At 53.0% G+C, this 24,572-nt stretch overlaps 1 protein-coding gene across 4 annotated transcripts in view; it reads left to right on the plus strand.

The window, feature by feature from the left end:
• The window catches only part of ZFHX3 (zinc finger homeobox 3), an 866,714-nt gene that overhangs the window by 658,738 nt on the left and 183,404 nt on the right, over positions 1-24,572 (plus strand). For 3 of the 4 annotated variants that reach the window (XM_075939759.2, XM_075939762.2, XM_089781574.1), the window contains one exon: positions 20,585-23,355. The exons of the other annotated variant lie outside the window; for it this stretch is intronic. In XM_075939759.2, the coding sequence (XP_075795874.2) occupies positions 20,631-23,355 (2,725 nt within the window). In that variant the 5' untranslated portion in view covers positions 20,585-20,630. The remainder of the gene's footprint in view (positions 1-20,584; positions 23,356-24,572) is intronic. 4 annotated transcript variants of the gene reach the window in all.

The following is a 24,572-nucleotide window of genomic DNA, read 5'->3' on the forward strand; positions in this document are numbered from 1 at the left end:
ACCATATCTATCACTGGCTATTAGTCAAATATAACACAAGGTGGCTGAAACAACGACTTTATTGAACACAACACTGAACTTAAAGAACAAAACACAAAATCGGTTGTCACAATGAAACAATGGCAAGAAGCCCAGAACCCAAAGTATAAGTAACCAAAACTGGGGCAGTACAAATGATAGGAGATCATACCAATATCTTGATGTTCAGAGACAAAGGTAGGCAGATGTCTCAGGATGGGAGAAAGGAAATTCAAGGAAGCAGGTTGGTGTCATAGGGACTTAGACGCACAGAAGCTCATCTCTCTTCTGTCTTCAAATACTCTTTCCTTTACTCATCAGCGTGCGAACAGCAAGGCAAGTGATGGAAGTGTGTGTGTGTGCGCGTCAGCAGATGTGAAAAATCCGGCTGCCTGGCCTTACTGCAGTCACCTTAACCCACAATGAAGATGCCCTAGACCAGCAACCGTTGCAGAACGTGGGGACACAGGGTTGCTCCACCACAGAAGACTGTCCTAGTCTCTGGTGGAAGACTGTCACAGTCTCCCTAGCGGCAGCAACCAGGCTTCTGCCTCTAGTGGCCTATGAAGCCAACAGCCTGCCCCAGCTGCCTACAGATGAACTGTCACTCCAGCCCTGCAGAGTCACGCAGAGAGCCCTGAGGGGCAGGCGAAGACCTCTTATAAATCCTCTTGTTGCTAGGCAGATTAGGGTCAGGTGACCCCACTTTTCCCACCTTTTCCTTTTTCCCGCCTTTTTTAGTCAGAGAATGGTGACAGGGAGGCTAACGAATGCCTCGGAGAGAAAAACAAAATGGTGGATATAAAAACTGATGCCCTTCCCCCAACAGCATGGATGACCACATAGTCACCCTGCAGGTATCCTGAATAGAGACTTGGACCAGAGAAGCCACCAAAGATGCTTGTGCCCTAGTGAAATGTGCAGCGAGTGGCACGCCCAGCACGGCAGCCAACTCCTAGCACTGCTTGATACTTCCAGTGATCTAAGATGACAGGCACTTCATACGTTCCACGACAGACGAAAAGTTGTCGATCAGCGAAGTGGCTTAGTGTGCACAACATAAAAGGCGAGGGCATGCCTCACATGCAGGGAGTGTAGTGCCCTGTCGGCCCATGGCATGTGGTTTTGGGAAGAAAGTGGAGAAAAATGTCCTGATTGACATGAAAAAACAACCCAACCTTCAGCAGAAAGTCAGGATGGGGGCTCAGCTGCTCCTTGTCCTTACAGAAAACGGTATAGAGAAGCTCAGCGGTAAGAGCTTGCAGCTCCAGCACCCATCTGGTGGAAGTAAGATACAGAAGACCACTTTGCATGAGAGAGAGGCTAGAGAGAAGGTAGCTAGTGGGCTCAACGGGGGAGCCAAATTTAAGTCTCAAGATAGCAATGGCTGCTTCATTAGGTAGAGCCAACCCAGTCCCTTAAGGAAATGGCCCATCACTGCCCCCAAAGAGGGACTGCACTCCTGAACCTGGGTGGAAAGCTGAAATTGCTGCCAGGTGGACAAGACAGCCAGGCCTTGGTAATGGAGGCAAAAGAGGTAGTCAGGAAACTGTTACTTGCTGGGGTGGGGGCATGTTCCCTTATCCAGGCACCACAGGGAGAACCTCTTCCATTTGGCGAAATAAGTAGCCCTAGTAGAGGTCTTGTGGCTGCCCATTGAGACCTCCCTAACTGAGAACAAACACTGGAGCTCAATGCGGTTCCACCATGGAGCAACTCCAGGTTCCATTGCTCAGCCAGCCACTCCTGGGTCAACATGTTGGGGCCTAGCTACTTAGTGGTGAATCAGTCCTGTCTGGGCCATGCTGGTGCTATCAGTATCACCATCGCTTTGTCCTATCACGTTTTGAGGACCACCCTGGGTATTAATGGTACTGTGTAAAGAGGATGCTCCATTCATGCCAGGTGAAAAGCATTCCACAGGGACCCCCCGGCAATGGCCCTGAAAGGAGCAGCGCTGTACGTACCTCCTGTTTAGGCAGGCTGCAGACAGGTCCACTGGGGGATGAGCCCACTCACAGAAAATGGAGAGAGTCATGACTGCGCTGAGGTGCCACTCATGAGATTGAAAGGGGCCACTCATGGGATCCTTTACTCTGGTAGCCCTAGAGGGCGGGCCTTGGCCTTGGCCCTGGCCCTGATGATAGGCCCACGGGGTCCAAAAGAGCCATTGGGTGGGCACCTGCCATTGAGAAAACCAGGCCTGCGCTGGTGCCATCAGCGTCTCCGGGTGTCTGTACTGGCAACAATGCCATGTGCTTTGGGCCATGAGGGACTCTGCCTCCAACTGCAGTGTCCTCCAATACTGACCATGGAGGAGCTGAACTCGACAGTGCTGGTGATCAGTACCAAGGTGAATGGGCTTGGACACTCATGGTAACAGGTTTCCCAGGGTGCCAGACTCCCCTAGTGCCGGGACAGGTGGCGAAGGCATAGTTGGTGCCTGAAGCAGTGCTGCAGGCACCAGACCCGGTGCCGGGTGGCAGGCCCCTTGAGTGAGGGCGCAAAGGGCAGTGCCACTGGCAGTATGGTAGCTAGCGCTGTTGAAGGGGGGTATGGTACCTCAAATGGGACTGTCGCTGTAAGCTCATTGAGATCCCACATAGCCATAAACGTGTCTGGCATGGAGGGAAGGTCAAAGTCCTTCACCACCACCACCACCACCAGGGATTCCATTAACACTGTACTCGCCGGACCCGTCCACGGGGCTGGAGTTGACTGTGCAGGGGTGAGAGCACCCAGCCCAGGCAGGTTGGGCACCGTGCAGACCAACTCCGGGACCTTACTAGACCTCCTGGAGAGGGGATCAACCTCAGTGCTTTGCCCGATGCAGCGCAAGAAGAGGATGGTGGGACCAGGGCTGCGAGTAGGAGCCAGTCTTCTCTCTGGGGATCGGTGCCGACAGTGATTTTCAGGGCATGGCAACGAAGCCTCCCTCACAGAGGCTGCAGGGGGTAGCTGAGTTAATCTGTACAGGTAAACTGAAAAAACAACCAATGGTCTAGTGGCACTTTATAGACTAAGAAACATGTAGATGGAATCATGAGCTTTCGTGGGCACAGCCCACTTCTTCAGATGACTGGAGTGTTGGATGTCTAGGACCAAAATAAATAGGAGAGATGGGGGAGGGGGGTGGAAGAAGGGAGAATTGGGGGAGAGGGCTGGAAGAAGGGAAAATTGGGAGAGGGGACAAGAAAAGGCAGTGGGTAAAAAATATATCAAGGGAAAGCCGAGTCTGTGAGCACCTAAAGACTAAATAGTCAAAGGGGGCAGATGCCGTCAGAGCGGCTAGCTGAGGCCTACCTGCCAAATCTGTGAGGGTCAGTTTAAGCCTTTATAGTTCTCGGCTTACCCCCCCTGCAGAGATAGCACTTACCTGGTAGGTGACCCTCTCCAAGGGTGTGTCTAGACTACACCTCTCTGTCTACAGAGAGATGTAGATTAGGCCCATCGAAATTGCTAATGAGGCAGGGATTTAAATATCCTGCGCTTCATTAGCATAAACATGGCAGCTGCTTTTTTTTAAATGGAGCTTTTTTAAAAAAAAGGCAGTCTAGACGTGGATCTGTCGAAAATAAACCCTTTGTTGACAGATCCTGTAAACCTCATTTTTTGAGGAACACAGGCTCTTTTGAAAAAGGGTTTATTTTTGAAAGATCTGCATCTAGACTGCTGCTTTTTTCGAAAAAGCTCCGTTTCAGGAAAAAAAAGCGGCCGCCATGTTTATGCTAATGAAGCACGGGATATTTAAATCCTTGGCTCATTAGCAATTTCGATGTGCCTAATCTACATCTCTCTGTGGACAGAGGTGTAGTCTAGATGTACTGCAAGACCATTCAAGCAGGTGGTGTGAGGATCCCCTCTGGGCATATGTTTGTCACACTCATGGTGGGGCCGCTGCATGCCCCAGGAGCACAAACCACAGGAAGGAGAACCCCCTCGCTCACTACTCTTAAGTTACCTGAAACAAACCCTAATCTGCAATGCTAGGGACTAAGTGCTTGGGAAGCAAGAAGTCAGAGGTTCCAAGGACTCGTTGGCAGCAAGAAGGAACTGAAGTGGGAGTTGGGTTGGCAGGGGTACATATACCACGCCAGGAGCCTCACCAGAGGGGCCCCACTGCCGACCTGACAGGTGCCACTGGGGAAGGTCTTCTGCTGACTGTCCACGTGGCGTGTGCGTGCGTATTGGAGGCACATGAGCAATCATGCGAATAGTAATTAGAGAGAAGAATGACTGTTGACACAAACTTGTAAAGTTACATTTCTCTTTGCTAGTAATGCAAGAAGAGATGAAGCTGTGCACAGCAGGAGAGCATACCGTCTCAAAGATTGAAAAGGGAGCATCCATAAACATGCAGTCTGTAGACTGGGAGACTTGGTTTCAGTCCCAGTGTAGCAAAACGTTGTGCTCCACTCCATTTTCAAGGAGAGCTGCATTTTGGAGCTCTCCAAGACCCTGGCAGCAGGGCTGTTGAGCAAGGGGAGTTATTTCACTTGAGAAGCTGTCATGGGATCTCTGTTACAAACATGGAGTACTGCTGCTGCCTTTCTCCGCCTCCCTTCCAGAGACCATCACTGCGTGGTCCGCAGTGTTTTGGGGTCCAGTTTAACCAAGTCTGCACTCTCATAAAAGAAGGGGCTGCCCATGTCGTCTAGGAGCTCGCGAGGTGCCTTCCCATGGTGTGGAAAAGAACAGCACAGAACACTGAAAGCCAGGTCTGGTGGCTGCAAACAAACTTTATGGGACTGCTGGAAACTTGGCCGCAGCCATGATAAGTGGACACCCGGCAACTCGAATTATACTGGACCCTGGATGTTGCCGAACCCAAGAGTGCTGGGTTAGAAAAGCTCAACCTGTAGAGGATATTGGTAAAGCATGATGCTCTGTTCTTGACGTTGATCTGTGTATTTGAACAGTATCACAGTTCCGGAAATAATCTTTCAGCAGGCCTGTTGTCAGCAGGTGTGGAGATGGGAGTTGGCTGTGAATAAGATTTGTCTGTTTAGAAGATGAAAAAGGTCTTTGTTTTGGAGGGTAATGGTACGTGCTGGGGCACAGCGCTGGCCTTCACTTGAATTCTTGACCTCTCAGAGAAAAGGTAGGTAAGTGGCTCTTGGCAGACCTGGTCTGGATGCTTTTAGGGGTTATAAGGAGAAATCTCTCATGACTGTGTCGAGTGTTTAAGGGGAAAAGATGCTTCCTTGATAATTTTTCACTGTGGTTTTGAAACTATTTATCAATCTGGAATGAGTGTGCCAGTCCCCAAATGCATCTGTGAAGGAAGATTGTGAGATGTGGAACTCTTCCAGTCAGTTTGTCTCACTTGTGGGCTATCCTTGTCCTAGGGCTGCAGAGGGCAAGTCCCAAGTATTCATAGCTGGTCAAATAACTCCTCCCTGCCAATCTGTTTTTTAAAATACACTAACTACAGAGTAGGAAAACTGGATTATGTGTCTTGGAGTACACCAATCATGAAGTGCCGTCTTCTGCATATCTGGAGCCAATCAGTGAAACTTATGCAAGAGATGCTGACATTTGACAATGCCAAGGGGGTCAGAGAATGGGATACCTTTGGAAGAATTTAGCAAATGCCAAGAGATTTGAGCCAGCCAACTTGTGTTCAGGCTCCTGAGAATTCTCTGTTCAGCCTTCTGTGCTGAGGAGACTTTCTACAAAGTTATAGAGACGTATGAGTGATTGTTAGGTGGACTCAGGCAGCTCTTAGAGAAGAGTTAATCCAGTGGATTTAGCTGTGGGTCATTCTGGGAATGAAGTGCAGCCCTGTGTGGGATGGAATTTAGCAGCCTTGTACAGGTGGAAGACGAATGACTCTCTGTACCCGTTCATGGTAGGAAGCAGGTTCGTGTCAATGGCAAGGGCCTTATCAAATTCACAGCCATGGAAAAACATGCCATGGACCATGACCTCTGTTGGCCTCCTGTGAATTGAGTCTTTTCTGTGGTGGTAGCCTGTACTATACTGATTTCATGAGGGAGATGAGCATTTCTCAAATTGGAGCTCTTGACCCAAAAGGGATTGCAAGGTTATTTTAGGGAGGCCACAGTATTGCCACCCGTCTGTGCTGCCTTCAGAGCTGGGTGGCTGGAGAACAGCCTGTTGACCGGGGGCCCAGCTCTGAAAGCAGTACCTTGTCAGCGGCAGTACCGTACCACGTTAGATTTACTTCTCTTCTGCTGCTGGTGGCAGCTCTTCCTTCCACGTAGGAGTTTTAAAGGGTGACTGCTTACCCCATAACAGTTAACAAGTACCCGTGGAACAACCTCCTGCCTGCAGAGGGCTGGTCCAGCCCTGCTGGGTCCCTGCATGGGCTGGGAGGCAGCCGCCACAGTGGACGGAGGGGCGTGGCATTGGCCCCTGTTTAACCAGTTAACTTACTAAACCGGATTTTACATCCCTACTTTAGAGCTTGGCTCCTGGCCGGCAGCTGCCCAGCTCTGAAGGCAACACCACCATCAGCAGCAGCACGGAAGTGAGGGCAGCAGTACTGCAAACCCCTCCCCCCACTTACACGATAACCATGTCCCATCCCTAACTCCTTTTTCAGTCGAGATCCTTACAAGTAGAGTGCTGTGAAATTCCAGATTTTAAGCCCTGTTTCAATCCTATGCCTTTGAATTTGGTCGGGCCCTACCTATGGCTGATCAACTCCTCCCTGCATTCAGGGAGGTAAAATGCAAGTACACAACTTGAAATCGGACTTGACTGTCACCTTAATGCACCATGTTCTGCAAAGGCTGCCTGGCCTCTAGTGACAGACTCTTGGGTCTCCGGTGGTGGGGTGTTTTTACCCAGGAGACTTCGTTGACAGTGCTGTGATTCTGGCAGGCCACTGCCACCAACCCCTCAAACACAACGGCCAACTGCTTGAACAGCCCCACGCTCTGCTCTGAGGATGAGGCGTTGTGGGAACCAGCCAATGAGAGCTCAGATTTTGCTGTGGGTTGGGGCAGTGCATGGGGCCCCGAGCAGAGAGCCACAGGATCTGCCGGCCATTTTAAGCAGCCTGGGGCTGTGGCAGGCAGAGGGCCTTCCTCAGGGTCCTGCAGGGCTGCTGGCCAGGAGCCGCCTAGGTAAGCATCTCCCAGCCAGAGCCTGAGTCTGGCATCCCGGTCCCTCCCGCTCCAGCGCCCTGCCCCAGGTCACCACGCCACCCTCTGCACCCCACTCCCTCAGGTCACAGCTCCCTTCCAGACCCTGCCCCCCCGCTACATCCCCCCAGCCCGAATCCTCTCCTGCACCCCAAGCCCCAGCCGTAGACCCCACCATCCCTTGCTTCACCCAAACTCCTTCTCCAATTCCACACCCTCTCCTGCCCCCTAGTCTCCTCCCCCAAACCCTGGGGGGCGGGGGGCTTTGCTGCAGGCTCAAATACGTGTGCAGTATAAAGCAGAGCCCGCAGCCTGTGTAACCACTAAGATTTGCAGTGGTTACCCGGGTACCTTTCAGCCTGACTTCACATCCTTAGTCCTTTCCCAATATCGCTAAAACAGCTCCCCAGTGGACACAAGCGATTCTGGCAAAGCAGCATCTATGGGCATAGCTATGTCAATTACTCTTCTCCCCCCCCCCCCCCCCCCCCAAAACCAGGAACAATTATGTCAGCAAGTCCTCCTAGCGCAGACCTGGCCTCAGCGTGTAATGTATCCTGCTTTCACGCACGCTAAGGCAGCCGTGGGGGGAAGAGGAAAATGTTCAGTGAGCACTGCGCTGACCCCCCTCAAAAGAGGGGCTGCCCCTTCAGGGAGGCTAGCCTTGGCTCTACCCATTCCACATCCCCCCGAGGGCCCTCCCCTACCTGACTCTGCCCCTCCACACACTCCAGGCTGCCCAGGGAGAGGTGTCTGTTTCAGCAGGTCCGGAAGAGGCTTTTGGTATTTTCTGAGTCAGCTGTGGGTAAGCGGAGTAGCACATGCTGCCCCCTGGGCTGTATGGGGAATAGGGAATCAAAAGCTTCCTCCAAAACCCTTGCAAGCTGGGGGCGGCGGACATAGCAGAGCCCCCCGAGCCTATTCTACTACTGCTCCGGGATGGGGACGTGTCCAAGCAGTGACTCTGAGATGAAGCTAACTCAGGGCTGCTGCTTTGCGTTGCTGTGGCATTGAGGGGCTTTGCCCCCTCTGCGTGGTTTTCAGATCGGAGACTCTGGCCTGGCAGTTCTGTGTGAGTTTCGTAAAAGGCTCAGAGAAGCTCTAGTACCATCTTGCAGGCACCCAGCAATTATCATAATAAACAGTTTTATCATCTGCTTGGCAATCAATAATGTGGCTTACTCTGCTTTAGTATCTCAGTGGTATTGATTACCTTAACAACTGTGCTGCGGTTAGCCCACGTTAACCCCTGCTCTGCTGGGAGGGCCTGCCGCTTTCACCGGCGCAGGAACAAGGGCTGTGTGTTCAGTCTAGGCCAGGGCAGGAATTTAACAGCAGGCCAAGCCAAAACTAGCGGTAACCCTACAGTGTCTCATAGCAGGCTCTAAACGAGGAGTGTAAAGCCTGATGCATTTTTGGGAGATGGAATTGAAAACAAATAGGGCAATTGGATTAGAATATGACTCGTGTCTCCCGTTCCCTCTGCTTTCTCTGCTTGCTGGATTCTGGCTGTGATCGCTACTTACACCCTTATACCAATGTAGAACAGTTGACACGCAAGAGGTTTTTTCTGAGCATGGAGTGTGGGCTCTGTCCCTCGCTTCTGGGAGAGGATGTCTGTGGGCGAAACCACCCCACTCGCCTTAGAAATTGTCAGGAGTTCCGCACTCTTACTGGAGTAAGAATTTCTGTCAAGGCCCTGAAGTCTCCCCTCCCGAGTCCCATGGTCTTCAGAGGCTGCATGAGAATCGTGTAATTTACTGGTATAGAGTTGTTTTCAGCTGGCACCCAGTGTCCCCCGCATGCTCCTTTCCCCGCGGTGGGATGGATACAGATTTGGGAGCCCCTGGGTTCTGCATCCTGCACAAAGGTCTTGACTGTGTGTAAGCTACGTGAGTCCCTTGCAGCATTTTAACAGCCTGGCCGTAGCATCCGCTCCAGAACAGCACTTCGGAGTTGCTCTGTTTGGGGAGGAAGATGTGGGCTTTCTTTTCCTAGGGTCCCTGTGACCAGAGTGCGAGGAAAGCAGTGCTGCCTGGGGTTTAAGTAGGAAGTTTGGTCTCATGGCCTGATATTTCTCCAAATGGAATTTCCCATCAGTTACTGCCCTGCTAATTTCTGATCAATGAAAATGAAATTGCATCACCTCCTCAGAGGCTCCATGTATGGCTGTAGCTTCCAGCCGTGTCAGTTCCGGTAAAATCAGCTCGTCTGGCGTGAGAGGGTAATAGAAATAAAAATAAAATCCCACAGTGAGCAAGAGGCAGAAGAGCAGAGTAACACTGAGCCCTGGATACTGGAAGAGCGACGTTCAGTAACTCTCCCCCCTCCCCCCCCAATCTCCTGGCAGTTCAGACTTGAGACCCCTGAATCTCGTGTGTACGTGTTCTTGGCTGAGCTCTGGAATCTGCCTGCAGCTGCTCTAGACGCATCCTGGAACTTGGACCTGTTGTGTCACAGCACGAGGTTGTTGCCTATCGTACTGCATTAGGGTTGCAAAACCTGGCAGCGTGGGGCATGGGCCAGGAGAGCCTGCAGCCCGGACTGGGATTCAGCCTGTTGCGGCCCACTGGTTCCTGTACTCAGGGGCCTTTGTTTTAATAAGACAGCTGCCTCTAAAGTGACACCATGTCTGTCTCCAGTCGCAGAGGGCTGGGTCCATGCCCTGCCCATGGGACCAGCCTGCTTTAGACATTTTCATGTCTTTACATGGTTGCACAGAAGCAGAAGGGCTTGTCTGCATGGGAAGTTCTTTGAGGGGGTCAACAAGCCTGTGGGCAAGGCAGATCTATTGGGCCTAATGTATTTAGATTTTCAGAAAGTATGTGACATGATTGAGGGCTATAAAGTCATGACTAGGGTGAGGTTAAGGAATTGCTATTTGCTGCTTCTCATAGCACAAGAACTAGGGCTCTCCCAATGAAATTAATAGGCAGCAGGTGTAAAACAAAGGGAAGTATTTTCCACACAACACACAATTAACCTATGGAACTCCCTGCCAGAGGCTGTTGTGAAGGCCAAGACTATACCAGGGTTCAAAAAAGTTAGATTAATTCAAGAAGGACAGGTCCATCAAAGGCTATTAGCCAGCATGGGCAGGAAAGGTGGCCCTAGCCTGTGTTGGTCAGACTAGGGAAAGACTAGCTGTTAGTTCATTCCCTCTGGGGCATCTGGTACTGGCCACCAGCGGCAGCCGGGACACTGGGGTGGATGGACCGTTGGTCTTGACCCAGGGTGGTCGTTCTTATGAAATTATAGACACGCTACAGCGATATAGTTAAGCTGGTCTAGATAGATTGGTGCAATTCCCTGAGAGGGCACTCGCCTCCTCCCCCAGTGTGTTTTAGGGTTCGTTCAAGGGCTAGCTTGCACGAGGAGTGTCACATCTGCTGAAGAGTCGATGCCACCGAGAGAGCTCTCCATTTGCCATAATAAATCCATCTCAGCAAGAGGCAGTAGCTGTGTTGGTGGGAGAAGCCGACCTAACACTTTCCTGACTTGTGCTTAGCTCCATGGAAATTGCATTGCTGCGAGGTGGCTTATTCACAATCCCAAATGATGGAAGGCAGGGCTACTCAACTTTGGAAGGCCTGGGGCCCACAATATACTCTCAGCACATGCTGAGGGCTGCAACTTAAATGTGGTTGCATATCCATGCAAATATATATGCAAATAGCTTCTTTCCCACAATGCCCCGGTGCGCCCAGCCTCTCCTCGCAAGGGGCTAGAAACGCCAACACCCTGTACCCGTCTGTTCCAACCAGCCCATCTGCTTGCATTTTTCATTGCTGACCCTGCCTGGGAGATGCGTCACCTTTTAACAAGGGAAGATTAGAAAATATGGGGATGCATAATGCATCAGCAGCGGTGCAGGAGCTATGAAGAATTGGTGGAGGAGAAAGGGGGGCTGCTAGGGCTGGGTATTGGGTTCAGGGGACAGTCGGGAGGAGCCTGGCCTCCAGTCCAGTGTGTGCAGTTGTTGCTGCTGCTGTGCTGGCAGCTTGGTCCAACATGAGACTCTTGCTGTGGCTGCTGTGTTGGCGGTGCCACATCTCTCCGGAGGTTTGCTAGTGCCAGAGGGAATTGGGGGTTTTCACCAGTCACCATGGCATTTCCTGGGGCAAAGAAAAGGCACTTCTCCAGCCCAGGACTCTCCACGTACAGACCTCAAAGGTGGGCCTCAACCAGGAGCGGTGCTTAGAGTGCCCCAAAAGTTACAAGAATATTTATAACCTAAGTATTAAGCAAAGTAAAAATACACTTTGCTTCCCTCTCCCGCTTACAATTAACAGATTTTACAGAGGTGGTGTTAGATGGTTGTACTGTGTGTTCTGGATACTCTGAAAACCTGGTACTTTCCCAAACCTGTGTTTCCCATCGTATATTTTACATAGCACCCAACAGCATCCTGCCGCCTTCAGCGGACCTGCCTGGAGCTCTGTGACTCTCCAGCACACGAGGTCTGTTCTGAATGAGCAGTGCTGGGTTTTGGTATCCCTGTAACAAAGCGCACATGCTGAGCATTGCATGAATGTGCCTCTTTGCATTTCCCTCCATTGAGGGCACCTGCTTCCAGGTTTCCAGCTCCTGGCTGTTACTTGCTAGGGCCAGAGGACCACCTCTCTCTCCCTCCTGACAAAGGATTTTAAGACTGCCCAGCTGTCTGCCTCTAGTTATCTCCAGCAAAGCAGATTGCTGCTTGCACTGTGCTCTCTTCTGAGGGCTATCACTTGTTATCACACAGCAAGCACATTATTCTTAAGGTAAAAGCACTAAAAAGCAAACATGAAACCAAGAAAATCACCTAGACACCTGCAGAGAGGCTCACTTGAGATAGCCACCTGATTCCAAGCAAGGGCTCTGGTAGGTGTTAGCCCCTCAAAACACACCAGTGGGTTCTCCCTGTGCTTACAAGATCATCCTTGTTAGAGCCAGAATGGGAGCGAAGGCCCCGAGCTGTGTATCCGAATGGTGTTCCTCGGTCGCTCGGTCTCTGGCGAATCCTGTCCGAACCAGAAGACAGAGGAGCTGGTACCTCTCTGCAGCTTTTAGAACCTCAGTGATTGGCCAGGACCCCCCTGTACTATTGTTACTTCCTGGAGGAGCTGTGGTAACTGGAGCCCTGCAAGTCTTGGGGTAGCTGCTTTATATAGCTGCTCTGTCTACGGCGGCGGAGAGCTGTGCCTCATTTTTGCACGTATGGCGTGGATGTACAGAAAGGCTCTGTGCTCCAGAGCCTCCACCCCGTCCCCCCAAGAGTTGTTGGGGCCGTGTTAGTTGCTTTCACTCTCTCCACAAGGTTTCCTGTTGGTAGGAGAATCAAGCTAGGAACACTAGAAATAAATGTAAGGGTCCTCATGGGAGGAGCTGCTTCTGGGTCATCCTTAGGAGTCCCCTCTTGTGCTTTGGAGTTGGCATGCTTACACAAATGAGAAAATAGGGGTTGTTGCTTACTGTGTATAAGAAAGCAGGACCAGAATTACCTGCTCGGTGCCTGTTGCCTTTTGCTTCCCTTCAAAAGATGCTAGAAAAGCATTAGCAATAGAGGGAGAAGGGTATACCGGGGGAGAGGGGGGGATGAGTACCCTATACCGCTTGAACCTCCTGTGCCCTTGGGACCATAGTGATCCCGAAAAAAGGAATTTGCCAGGGGGTGGGTCTGGTGCTCTACTGGCAGCCGCCGTGGGAGACTCTGGCGACCTGACCTCCTGTGGCTCACCTGCCTGTGTCTTCTGCCCCCAGCCTGCTGGCCAGGCTACTCCTGGGGTTCCTGGCCCCATACATGGTGATGGCGCCGGCCGCTCCTGGGGTCCCCCCCGGCCCCAGTCCCACGTGCGGGGGCGGCGCTGCTGCCGCTGCCTCCGCCGACTGCTCCCGGGGTCCCCCTGGCCCCAGTCCCACGCGCGGGGGCGGCGCTGCCGGCTGCTCCCGGGGTCCCCCTGGCCCCAGTCCCACGCGCGGGGGCGGCGCTGCTGCCGCTGCCGCTGCCGCTGCCGGCTGCTCCCGGGGTCCCCCTGGCCCCAGTCCCACGCGCGGGGGCGCCGCTGCCGGCTGCTCCCGGGGTCCTCTGGCTCCACGCGCGGGGGCGGCGCTGCCGGCTGCTCCCGGGGTCCTCTGGCTCCACGCGCGGGGGCGGCGCTGCCGGCTGCTCCCGGGGTCCCCCTGGCCCCAGTCCCACGCGCGGGGGCGGCGCTGCCGGCTGCTCCCGGGGTCCCCCTGGCCCCAGTCCCACGCGCGGGGGTGGCGCTGCTGCCGCTGCCTCTGCCGGCTGCTCCCGGGGTCCCCCTGGCCCCAGTCCCACGCGCGGGGGCGGCGCTGCCGGCTGCTCCCGGGGTCCCCCCGGCCCCACGCGCGGGGGCGGCGTTGCCGCCGGCTGCTCCTGGGGTCCTCTGGCTCCACGTGCGGGGGCGGCGCTGCCGGCTGCTCCCGGGGTCCCCCCGGCCCCAGTCCCACGTAGGGGGGTGGTGCCGCTGGCTGCTCCCGGGACTCTCTGCCCCTCAGGTCCCTGCAGGCTGCCACCGACCAAACCGGCTTTGCTTCCCACCACTCTCAGCCTCTGCAGCTGGGCTCTCTGGTCTAGCAATCATGTGGTTGTTCCAGTTGACGGATGTTGCTGGACCAGGGAGTCCCAACCTGTATTTCATCCCTAAGAAGTCCTGGCACCCGGGGGGCCATGTCCGAGGTCTTGCCCCCACCTACCAAGCCCAGCTTCTAGTTCCTGAAGTTAGAGCTTGGCAGAGAGGCTGGAAATAGGCTCAGGTCTGAAAGGTGAGAACTGCTGGACCCGTTCTCCGGGGCCCTGGCAGAGTCCCCATCGCTGACCACTGTGAATTGCGGATGGGATGTTTGTGTACAATCTGTGGCTGGGATTATTTGGGGGCTGGTCTCAGCTGTGTTACACAGGAGGTCAGGTGAGCGCCCCTCTGCCCTTGGAGTCTGGGAACCGAGGAGCAAGCTTAGCCAGCTGGCTAGACGCACCCTTTGATTCCAGTGGCAGAAGGCGCGACGCTGACCACGTAGCTTGCTCTGTGCTCCTGAGCATGCCCTTCGGCAAGCAGCCTTGGAAAGGGGAGGCTGCCCCAAAGCGTGTCCTTTGATTTTGGAACATCTGCCCCGTCACACTTTCCTGGTCTACCAGGAGTCTCCGACTTCATATTTTCCTTCTCCTCCTCCTGCGCATGCCCCACGCCAGCATATCTGTGCGGCTGCCCTGTGCTCAGGAATAAGCTGCGGGGAGCTCGAGTGAGCCTGCGGGGCGGGGCCAGCTGCCCGCTGGCTGTAGTGAGGCGGTGGGACGGGGTGCGGTAGCACTGCAGCGAGTGATTCATGCCACGACGGTTGCCAGAAGGGGTGGGAGCGTATTTACAGAGCTAAAGCTTTTGTTACAGAGCTTCTCCCACTGGGGACCAGTGAGCTGCTGGTGCCTGCAGAACTGTGCGCCAGGACTCGCCCTCCCTGAAGGCAAGGCTCAGACCTATCCCAATGCATGTCACATGGCGCAAGCCTGGACGGAGCAGGCCTTCCGTCGACTAGTCGACCCTTCCCTTTCCTCACTCTCCAGAGCTCTGAGTTGGGCAGCAGGCAGCTGGGCAGGGTGGTGGCTCCGGGCGTCGGGCAGGGTCATGGCCAGCAGTGGCAGGCGGCTGCCAGTGTTCACCTGACGCGGCTCCCCTTGTCCTGGGGGCCATGGATTGGTAGAGAACGGCCCCTCGCTGTCTCTCCTTTCTCATTGCTCCCAGGCTTGGTTTACTGCCAAACAGCCTCTTGTGAAAGGGCCGCCTAATTAACCCTGTGCTAATTAACAATTTAAAATTACACAGCACGGCTGTTCGTATTTAATTCTCGGGAAGCTTGGGCAACAGTAGGAACCCCTCCTCCTTCCCGTTCCCATTCTCTGCCTCCAGGGTTGTGGCAGCCGGAGTACCAGACCCGGCCCCAGAGGTCAGCTCTCTGCTGAAGCACGGTGAAGGAAGCTGGCTTCGTACCAGCTGCGAGTGGTGGAAATATTGCAGGAAGCATCATTTTGGGGGGGAGGTGGATTCGGGGGGGAAAGCAGGCCTGTATGCAGGAATTTCGGGGGGGCTTTGTAAATGTGTTCCACAAGGGTATGACTGCACCCCCTGGTGTCCCCCCAAGTAAGTGGGGAAATGCCCCAGCCTTCTCTGCTGGTCAGAGCACGGGGGAGGGAGGCTCGAGCTGGCTGGAGCATGCTTACTGGGGGAGGGGGCACGGGGTGAACGCCCCCCCCCCTCCAGGTACGGGCCTGGAGTGAGCGCTGTCTGAAATCACCCAGTGAGAAGCTGGGATTAACGGCACGTTCTGGACAGGCAAGGGGCTGCCGAAGGAACTTTTGTGGTTAGTGGAGGCGCTTGGTGAAGTACCAGAAGCATTTTTAGTGTCACTTTAGTATCCATTTGAGTGTTGTACTAGGCCTAAGCCTGCCTGAGGTTTAGGCCTAGAAACAAGGGTTTGCTGTTCTTGTGGCTGAAGCTGCTGCCCCATAATTCCTCACCTCTAATCCCCAGACACGCCCCGTCAGCGTTCTGGGAGGCCTTGAGCTGCAGAGATGTAAGAGGGAGAACATCGGGCCAGGGAGGGCTAGACTCAGGTGTGTGGCTGACAGAGCTGAGGGTGGCCAAAGCCTGAAGGCTAGTTGTGAGGTTTCTGTGACGCAGCGGAGAGAAGAGGCCAGCGGTTTAATTCAGCTCCCTGTGCAGTGTGTGACAGCACAGGGGACCCTTGGGTTCTCACACTGTTCTCTCACTGACTGAACCTCATTGATTTTATGGGAACCCGTGTTTACAGACAAGAGTGCTGATCGACCTGACGAGTTGACTTCTGCCTCCTTAAGTAAGAACGACCTTTCCTTATTGACTGGCTGATAAACAAGAGGAGGGGAGAGAACTGTCAGAGGCTTAGAAAACGTCCAAAAGCTGCGTCTGCAGGAGGGCTCTGCGGTCTTTGTACATCTTGTTGCCTGTGCTCCTTGTCAGCCAGAGGTGGCAGATGGGTTAGGTCTGGGCCTAGAAGAAGACCCAAGACCCCAATAGTGACCTAGTATGAGGACCTCCCCAGTTAGCTTTAAATAGGCAACTCAGAGAAAGAGCTGAACTCAGCAGTTCGTATGGGACTGGGCAGCTCTCTGTACCTGTTCTTTCTTGGTCCCAGCCCAGGAAAGTTGGTCTGTTCTTGGGGCTGAAAGGAGAGGGCAAGAGCGTTCCCAATCACAGAACAGAGAGGACAAAGACCTGTTCAGGGCCAATGGAAATGCTACATTCAGGGCATTGTGGCTCAGGAATGTCTCACTAGCAGCCTTCCAAAATTCAGAAAACCAAAGGCAAAAGGAAGGGAATTCTTTAAGCAGCATCTCCTTAGCTGGTTAACTGGCTGGGGGGTGGGATGGAGTGGGGAGCAACTCACAGGCAGCAAAGCCCACCAATTAATTGGTAAATGCTTGCAGGTTTCTCTGGCCTGGCTTGGCTTGGAGAAGAGATTGGCTTGTCTGTCAATAAACAAGTCCCCTGTGCAGCATCAAAGCCGCAGTCCTTTATCAATCGCGGCCTCCTCTTCCCGCATGTTTCTGTAACTTACCAAGCATTTATGACATTGATTTTACAATCAGGCTGTTAACCCTCCCACCCCATTGGCCCTGCTAACCCTTTTGGCCCAAGCTGTCAATCAGGCATCTTCCAGCCAATCAGATGCATTCCCAGAAAGAGTCTAGAATTTGGAACGGCTCTATTCCTTGGCTTTAAATATTTAAGAGGCCAACTGTTTCCTTATTTTAGTTCTGTCCCTGCTACTTTAACTCTCGTTTAAGAGAGTAATATTGCGTTAATGGGAATGATCGTCTGTATGCACATTACAAACAAAATAAATCTTTCACAGACTGACTTTGATTCCCAAGAGATTACTGACGATGGCTTCCCAGCTACCTTTGTAGAGGCTGGAAGATTTTAGGCAGATACAGAGAGTCCTTCCCCCCCACCCAAATCAGAGAGCTTTGGGGAGTGAACATGATCAAACAGCTAGCCAGCGGCAGGCCAGAAGGTGGAACTTCCAGACAGGGTCAACAGTGTGACGGTCGCAAATAAATAAATAAATAAAAGCATGGGATGCATGATTAATAGGAGTATTGTGAGCAAGACACGAGAAGTCATTCTTCCGCTCTGCTCTGCGCTGATTAGGCCTCAATTGGAGTCTTATGTGCAGTTTTGGGCACCACACTTCAGGAAAGATGTGGAGAAACTGGAGAAGATCCAGAGAAGAGCAACAAAAATACTAAAGGTTTGGAAAACATGATTTATGAAGGAAGATTGAAAGAATTGGGGTTTAGTCTAGAAAAGAGAAGACTCAGACATAACCACTTTCAAGTATCTAAAAGGATGTAACAAGGAGGAGGGAGAAAAATTGTTCTCCTTGGTCTCTGAGGACAGGACAAGAATCAAGGGACTTAAACTGCAGCAAGGGAGGTTTAGGTTGGACATTAGAAAAAACTGCCTGCCTGTCAGGGTGATTAAGCACTGGAATAAGTTGCCCAGGGAAGTTGTGGAATCTCTGTCACTGGAGATGTTAAAGACCAGGTTAGACAGACACCTGTCAGGGATGGTCTTAGATGGTGCTTGGTCCTGCCATGAGGGCAGGGGACTGGACTTGATGATCTCCTGAGGTCCATTCTAGTCCGATGAGCTTGTGATCTGTGGGGTGATGCCTCTTTACACCATCAAAAATGGGGATTGGCCGCCATATCCCACAGCAAGCTCCTGCTGTTTGTCAGTCAGTTTTGGGGGCTGTTTGCATTGTGGTCCTGTCTAGTGGCCCTGGTCCAGGGCTAATGCCTTGTTGTGCTTGGCACCTTGTGTACGTATGTACCAAAGAGACTCTCCCTGGCCCAAAGAGCTTGAAGACGAGACCACCTGTGGGTGGGCAGATTGTGGGATCACAAGGTGATAGTGAGACATGGGTGATAGAGTATGCAGCAGCCACTGGACGCCAGCTGCCTCATCTAGGGTTTGCCGGTCTCGTGCTGTACTTGGATTCCAAGGACAGGGGATGAGGTGCTGCTGCGGTGGGTTTCTCCAGGGTACATCTCCATGAATCAGTGGCAGGCCTCTTGGGAGAGAGCACCAAGATGCTTGTTGGAAAAAGCGTCCAATTGGTAATTGTGGCTGACAGCTGCAGCCCAGGGATGGGGGTTGGAGGTTCAGGAGCATTGGAGGTGAGAAGTGGGTAGCTCATGAAGAACCGTCAGCATCCGGCCAAGTATTTTGTTTGATACGGTAGGGAAGGGACCTGTGCCAAAATACAAAGGAATGTATGGGGGCATGGCTGAAATGACAAGCCAGTACGGTGACTTCTCCAGCAGCATTTTGCATCGATGAGGTGGCCTGTGTTAAAGACAGAAAGGAGATGGATTGAATAGTAAAGACGTGAGCTATTGAGGGCCTTGGGTGCGTTTTATAGATAAAACTGACCCTTAAAGCTGTTGAACAGAAAGTGGTGGTAGGATTTACACTGCTCGAATGTGTGGGCCTAGAGAGAAGTCGAGTTTTGGGTGCCGAGTGAGGAGGAGAGAGGTGGTGGTGACTGATGGGAGTTGGGAGAGGAAGGTCATGTTGCTTGGGGCAAGTAGAGTTGAGTTGCCAGCTGGCAATCCGTGAAGGGATGTCTAAGGAGACTTGTCCAAAGAAGCGAGATAACTCTGAGAGTCATCAGTGCAAGAAGGGTTTAATGACCACTGGTTTTGAACAACAGGCAGGTTTAGCGAGAAGGGGCTAATGGACAGCGCCCGGAGGGATCTCTAGAGTAGGGCGTGGTAGGATGCACCGATCCACGCCCAGCACACCCAGTGCTCTGTACTGATGCACGTGCGGTAAAGGGATTGTAAGACCTGCTTAGAGCTAGCACAGTTAACTCTGTGAAATGCTGCAAGGCACGCGCGTGTCTCCGCGTTGGATTGCCGTGTCCTCTCCTTCATTTACAGACTGGGGCCTGCATTGCCCATAGCTGGGGTTGCCATGGTGAGGTGTCAGTTTGGGAAGGGCCGTTCAAATGAACTTGAGGGAGAAGTTGGGAGCAGCCATCTCTTTCACTGTCACTGCGTCTTGTGACCAGTTTCCAGTCCAAGCTGACAGAACGTTATGTGAAGCAGTATAATACCGGAATCCAAAGGGATTCCCTGTCGCGCCTGTGTGGGAGTGAGAGAGATCAGTCCATTTGTCTTGGAGAAGGTGTTCCCTGTCATCTGATTGCCCTTTGTCCCATCATTTACTCTTTGATGCTCTAGAGGGGGCATTTAGCCTTTCCATTATTCCTCTTTACATCGTGTAAGCAGGAGAGGGTGCCCAATGAAATTGGAGGGTAGCATGTTTAAAACAAAGGGAAATCATGTTTTTAATAATGCATGATTAACCTGCTGAACTCATTGCCACAAACTATCACCGAGACCAAGGTCTTAATAGGATTCAAAAAGAATTAGCCACGTACAGCTGACAAGGACAACAGACAGAAATGGGTGTGGTGTAAATTCTCACGCTTCAGAGCATACGCCAACCCTGAACTCAGGAGGGTTGAAAAGAAGCTGTACCCAGGGGCAGGCTGTTCACATAGGGGTTTGTTGCCTCCTCTGAGCAACTGGAATTAGCCCCAACCCAGGATACTGGTCAAAACAGACCCTGGATTTGACCTGCTTGGCAGTTTCTACGTTCTCACGTCATTTCAGGGTGTAATAGTGCTACATGTGTGGCTGACTGACCACCTAGGTGTCCAAGCAGCTCAGTCCTGGAGAGCGGAAGCGCCCTGCGAGTGTGAGGACCTTGGGGATTGGTCTGGGTCTTTGTGGATGTGTGGAGGGCCCAGCGATCGTTCTCGCGCTTACCAGGACCGCTGAGGTCAGGAATCGCGTGCTGTGTGTGACTCCCCGGGGAGGGAGGAGAGTCTGAGCTCTGCGGTGGTTTAATGGTGCAGCTGTTCCTTACGGATTTCAGTGGTTTCTCCGTTCTGTTTCCACTCCAGGGCTTTTCTGGTTTTAAAATGGACTTAAATGGAATTGTTCTACAAAAGAGCCCAAGCTCCTTAGAAACGCAGGGCAGTTACTAGTCTGTGATGGGCTCACCACACCTCTGGCCATTCCCTGGGCCGCTGGCTTGACTCTTCCTTTTCCTCCCTCCGCCACCGAGTAGCAAGAGAGGGGCAAGGCCGCCTTTTCCTTCTGCAGAGAGGAACTGGTTTTAGTGCTCTTTCGGCCCAACACCCCGCAGTGGTTCTCCCTGGCCTCAGACCCTTTGCGTTATCCTCATTTCCTTTCCGGAGTGTAATGGGGCACCGTTTCCCCGCCAGGGCCTTTGCTGCTCTGGGGGTGCGCTGTGTGTTGTCGTGACTGTGCTATGTGTGCCTTCTCTAACTCACTCGCCTTTCTCTTTCTTTCTGTCTCCCCCCTCTCTCTGTGCCTTTAGGTACGAGCCGTAGTGGGTGCAATGAAAGCTCCATGCAGGCCTTACCATGGAAGGCTGTGACTCGCCTGTCATCCCTGGGAAGGACAATGGGTGTGGCATCCCTCAGCACCAGCAATGGACTGAACTCAAGAGCACCCACCTCCCTGACAAACCCAGTAGCATGGAGCAGTCCACAACCGAAAACCATGGGGCCCTAGACAGCCTGAGGGTCCCCTTTAATGAGCGCATTCCAGACAGCACCAACTCAGCTGGCCCCAACGCTGAGTCCACTAGCAAAGAGGTCAGCTGCAACGAATGCTTGGCCTCCTTCGCCAGTTTACAGACCTACATGGAGCACCATTGCCCCGGTGCCCGCCCACCTCTTCCCCTGAGGGAGGAAAGTGGGAGCGATACCAGTGAGGAGGGGGAGGAGGAGAGTGATGTGGAGAACCTGGCTGGAGAAATAGTCTACCAGCCAGATGGCTCAGCGTACATTGTTGAAAGCGTCAGCCAGTTGATCCAAAGTGGGGGAGCCTGTGGCAGTGGCAACGGGGCTCTCCCTTCGTTCGTTCTGAACTCTCTACCCAATGCTGGGGGCAAACCAGGAGAACCTTCCTCTGCTGCACCCGTGTACCCACAGATCATTAACACTTTCCACATAGCCTCATCCTTCGGGAAATGGTTTGAGAGCTCAGACCAGCCCTTCCCGAATACCTCAGCCCTGACGGGCATCAGCCCCGTCTTGCACAGCTTCCGCGTTTTTGATGTGCGGCACAAAAGCAACAAGGATTACCTGAACAGCGATGGTTCTGCCAAAAGCTCCTGTGTATCCAAAGATGTTCCCAACAATGTGGACCTGTCCACGTTTGATGGCTTTGTGCTCTATGGGAAGAGGAAGCCCATACTGATGTGTTTCTTGTGCAAGCTCTCCTTTGGGTATGTCCGCTCGTTTGTGACCCATGCAGTGCATGACCATCGAATGACTCTGAGTGAGGAGGAGCGGAAAATTCTTAGCAATAAGAACATCTCCGCTATCATCCAAGGGATAGGCAAAGACAAGGAACCCCTTGTAAGTTTTCTGGAACCAAAAACCAAAAACTTTCCACACCCTTTAGTTTCAGCAGCTAACCTCATAGGCCCTGGACACAGCTTTTATGGTAAATTCAGTGGCATTCGCATGGAGGGGGAAGAGGCTCTCCAGGCTGGCACTGCCAGTGGAGCAGAGCAGCCACAGTCAGGCCTCTTGGCGCCTGGTGCCCTCTTGAACCTTGGTGGGCTGACCAGCTCGGCTCTGAAAACCCCAATTACCTCAGTCCCCCTGGGCCCGCTGGCTTCCAGCCCTACCAAATCCTCTGAGGGGAAAGACTCCAGGGCAGCCGACAGTGAGAAGCAAGAAATGGGTGACCAGGACAGCCTCTCAGAAAAGGCAGAGCCAGCTGAGGAGATGGAGGAAGAGGAGGAGGAGGAGGATGTGGAGGAGGAGGAGGAGGAGGAAGAAGAGGAGGAAGAGGAGGAGGAGGAGGAGGAGGAAGATGATGAGGGTTGCAAAGGACTGTTTCCAAGCGAGTTGGAGGATGAATTGGAAGATAGGCCCCTTGAAGAGTCTGGGGCTGTGGCAGGTAGCAGCAGCAAAAAGGACCCTGCTCTCTCAAACCAAAGCATTTCTAACTCTCCCTTAATGCCTAACGTGCTCCAGACCCTGTCGAGGGGCACGGCTTCTTCGAGTTCTAATTCTGCTTCTTCCTTTGTCTTTGATGGTGCAAACAGGAGGAATCATTTAAGCTTTAACAATGAGGGTGGTGGAGCCAGCGTGGCAGAGGGCAGCAGGAGGTTGGACTTCATCGATGAAAGTGCCAGTAAAGACAATGCCACAGCACCAGAACCAAATGAGAGTGCAGAGGGCGAGGACGGGAGCTACCTCTCCCATCACCAGCACGCTGGTCCCCTCTGTGAGCTTGGGGGTGGGGAATGCCCCTCGGGGAGTGGCGTGGAGTGCCCAAAGTGTGACACCGTCTTGGGCTCCTCACGGTCACTGGGTGGCCACATGACCATGATGCACTCGCGCAACTCGTGCAAGACGCTCAAGTGTCCCAAGTGCAATTGGCACTACAAATACCAGCAGACGCTTGAGGCGCACATGAAGGAGAAGCACCCCGAGCCAGGCGGCTCGTGTGTGTACTGCAAGAGCGGGCAGCCGCACCCCCGCTTGGCACGGGGCGAGAGCTACACTTGTGGTTACAAGCCTTTTCGCTGTGAGGTCTGTAACTACTCCACTACTACCAAAGGCAACCTCAGTATTCATATGCAGTCCGACAAGCATCTCAACAACATGCAAAACCTGCAGAATGGAGGGGGGGAGCAAGTCTTCAGTCACACTGCCGGGGCAGCGGCAGCGGCTGCGGCAGCGGCAGCAGCTGCGGCAGCAAACATTGGTAGCACCTGTGGGGCCCCCTCCCCCACCAAACCAAAAACCAAACCCACCTGGCGGTGTGAGGTGTGTGACTATGAAACCAACGTCGCTAGGAACCTTCGCATCCACATGACCAGTGAGAAGCACATGCACAATATGATGCTGCTCCAGCAGAACATGACCCAAATCCAACATAACCGGCATTTGGGCCTTGGCAGCCTGCCCTCCCCAGCTGAGGCCGAGCTGTACCAGTACTACTTGGCACAAAACATGAACCTGCCCAACCTGAAGATGGACAGCACTTCCTCTGATGCCCAGTTCATGATGGGTGCCTACCAGCTGGATCCCACCAACCCTATGGCAACTATGGCTCCAACGCTAGGTGAGGTTGAAATGTCCTGTTTCTGCTGCTGTGTTTGGGGCGGGGTGGAGGGAGGGCTGTGTGGGTGGATGGGGTGCTATCCATCCCCATCTGTTTTTCCCACTCCTATTCTGAAATGTCTGTAGCCTTCCACGCAAGAGTATGCAGTGCAATGAGCCCCATTCTCACCCTAACTTTTCTCATCTTCAGAAAATCTTGGCACCCTCTTATGTGCCTGTGTGTTTCTTGTGAACTTCAGGACACCGTGTGGATGAACTGAATATGGAAAGAGTGAAGCCACTAAGAGGGGATGCAGTGGGTGAATATCGCGGATGTGATTGTTAAGAGTCCTCCAGGATCCAGAGCAAGGGCACCGTAGACCCCTCCTGGGTTTGGAGAGGGTTAGGCATACTATTGAAGGGAGGGCGGGGCTTGGTGAGAATCGGGGAGCTCTGAGGCTTGCCGGCGAGGGTGTATTGATGAAGGTAGATGTTGCTCAAATGGCTCTGGGATGTGGCTCTGAAGAAATGAAATCTAGATACAGGTCAGGTGAACGTGATTGGCGGCTGGGATAGATGCTTGGTGAGCGAGTGAGAGCTTTGCTTGGTGAAGGGGCGAGCAGAGACTCTTGCGGCGGATGCTGGCTTGACACTGAAAGGCAAAGCTCGGCTGAGCGTTGTCGGGATAGGGACGGCTGGGCAAAGGCTGACTGGTACAGGGAAGGGATGTGATCCCTTTATTTGGAAGGGGGCTTGTCAGTTGCACAGCATGTTCTCTGAACAGGCATATTAATGATGCTTTTAACCTGAAAACGAGGCTGCATTGACGTAGTTATACACACACAACCTGCGTGTTGACATCACAATTGGGGCTGTTCAGGACAGCAGTAAGGATATAGTTCCTTCCCTGAGGAAATTTGCTATGTAAGAATCAAGTTAGAATTTGGAATGACAGACGAAATCTCTTCTTGAAAGCCTGCAGTGCTGCTAGAGTCGATGAAAGGGCACAGCTGTACCTTCCTGTCCTGGAACCCTGGCTGTAGCGCACACGGTATGCATTACATCCATGTGCTTGAGCTTCCTTTCGCCAGTCCCATAGGAACCAGTGCCACAGAGTAGAACTCCTCCGTGTCTGCGCTGGCAAGGGTCCGTGGTGTTTGCAATACCGCTTCCTGTGCACCCCGGTTCACTAGAACCGCTCACTGGATGCTGCGTTAAGAAATTGCACAGGCAAGGAGA

This window comes from Pelodiscus sinensis, chromosome 12 (assembly GCF_052426305.1).
Source record: "Pelodiscus sinensis isolate ZL-2025 chromosome 12, ASM5242630v1, whole genome shotgun sequence".
Taxonomy (NCBI): domain Eukaryota; kingdom Metazoa; phylum Chordata; order Testudines; family Trionychidae; genus Pelodiscus; species Pelodiscus sinensis.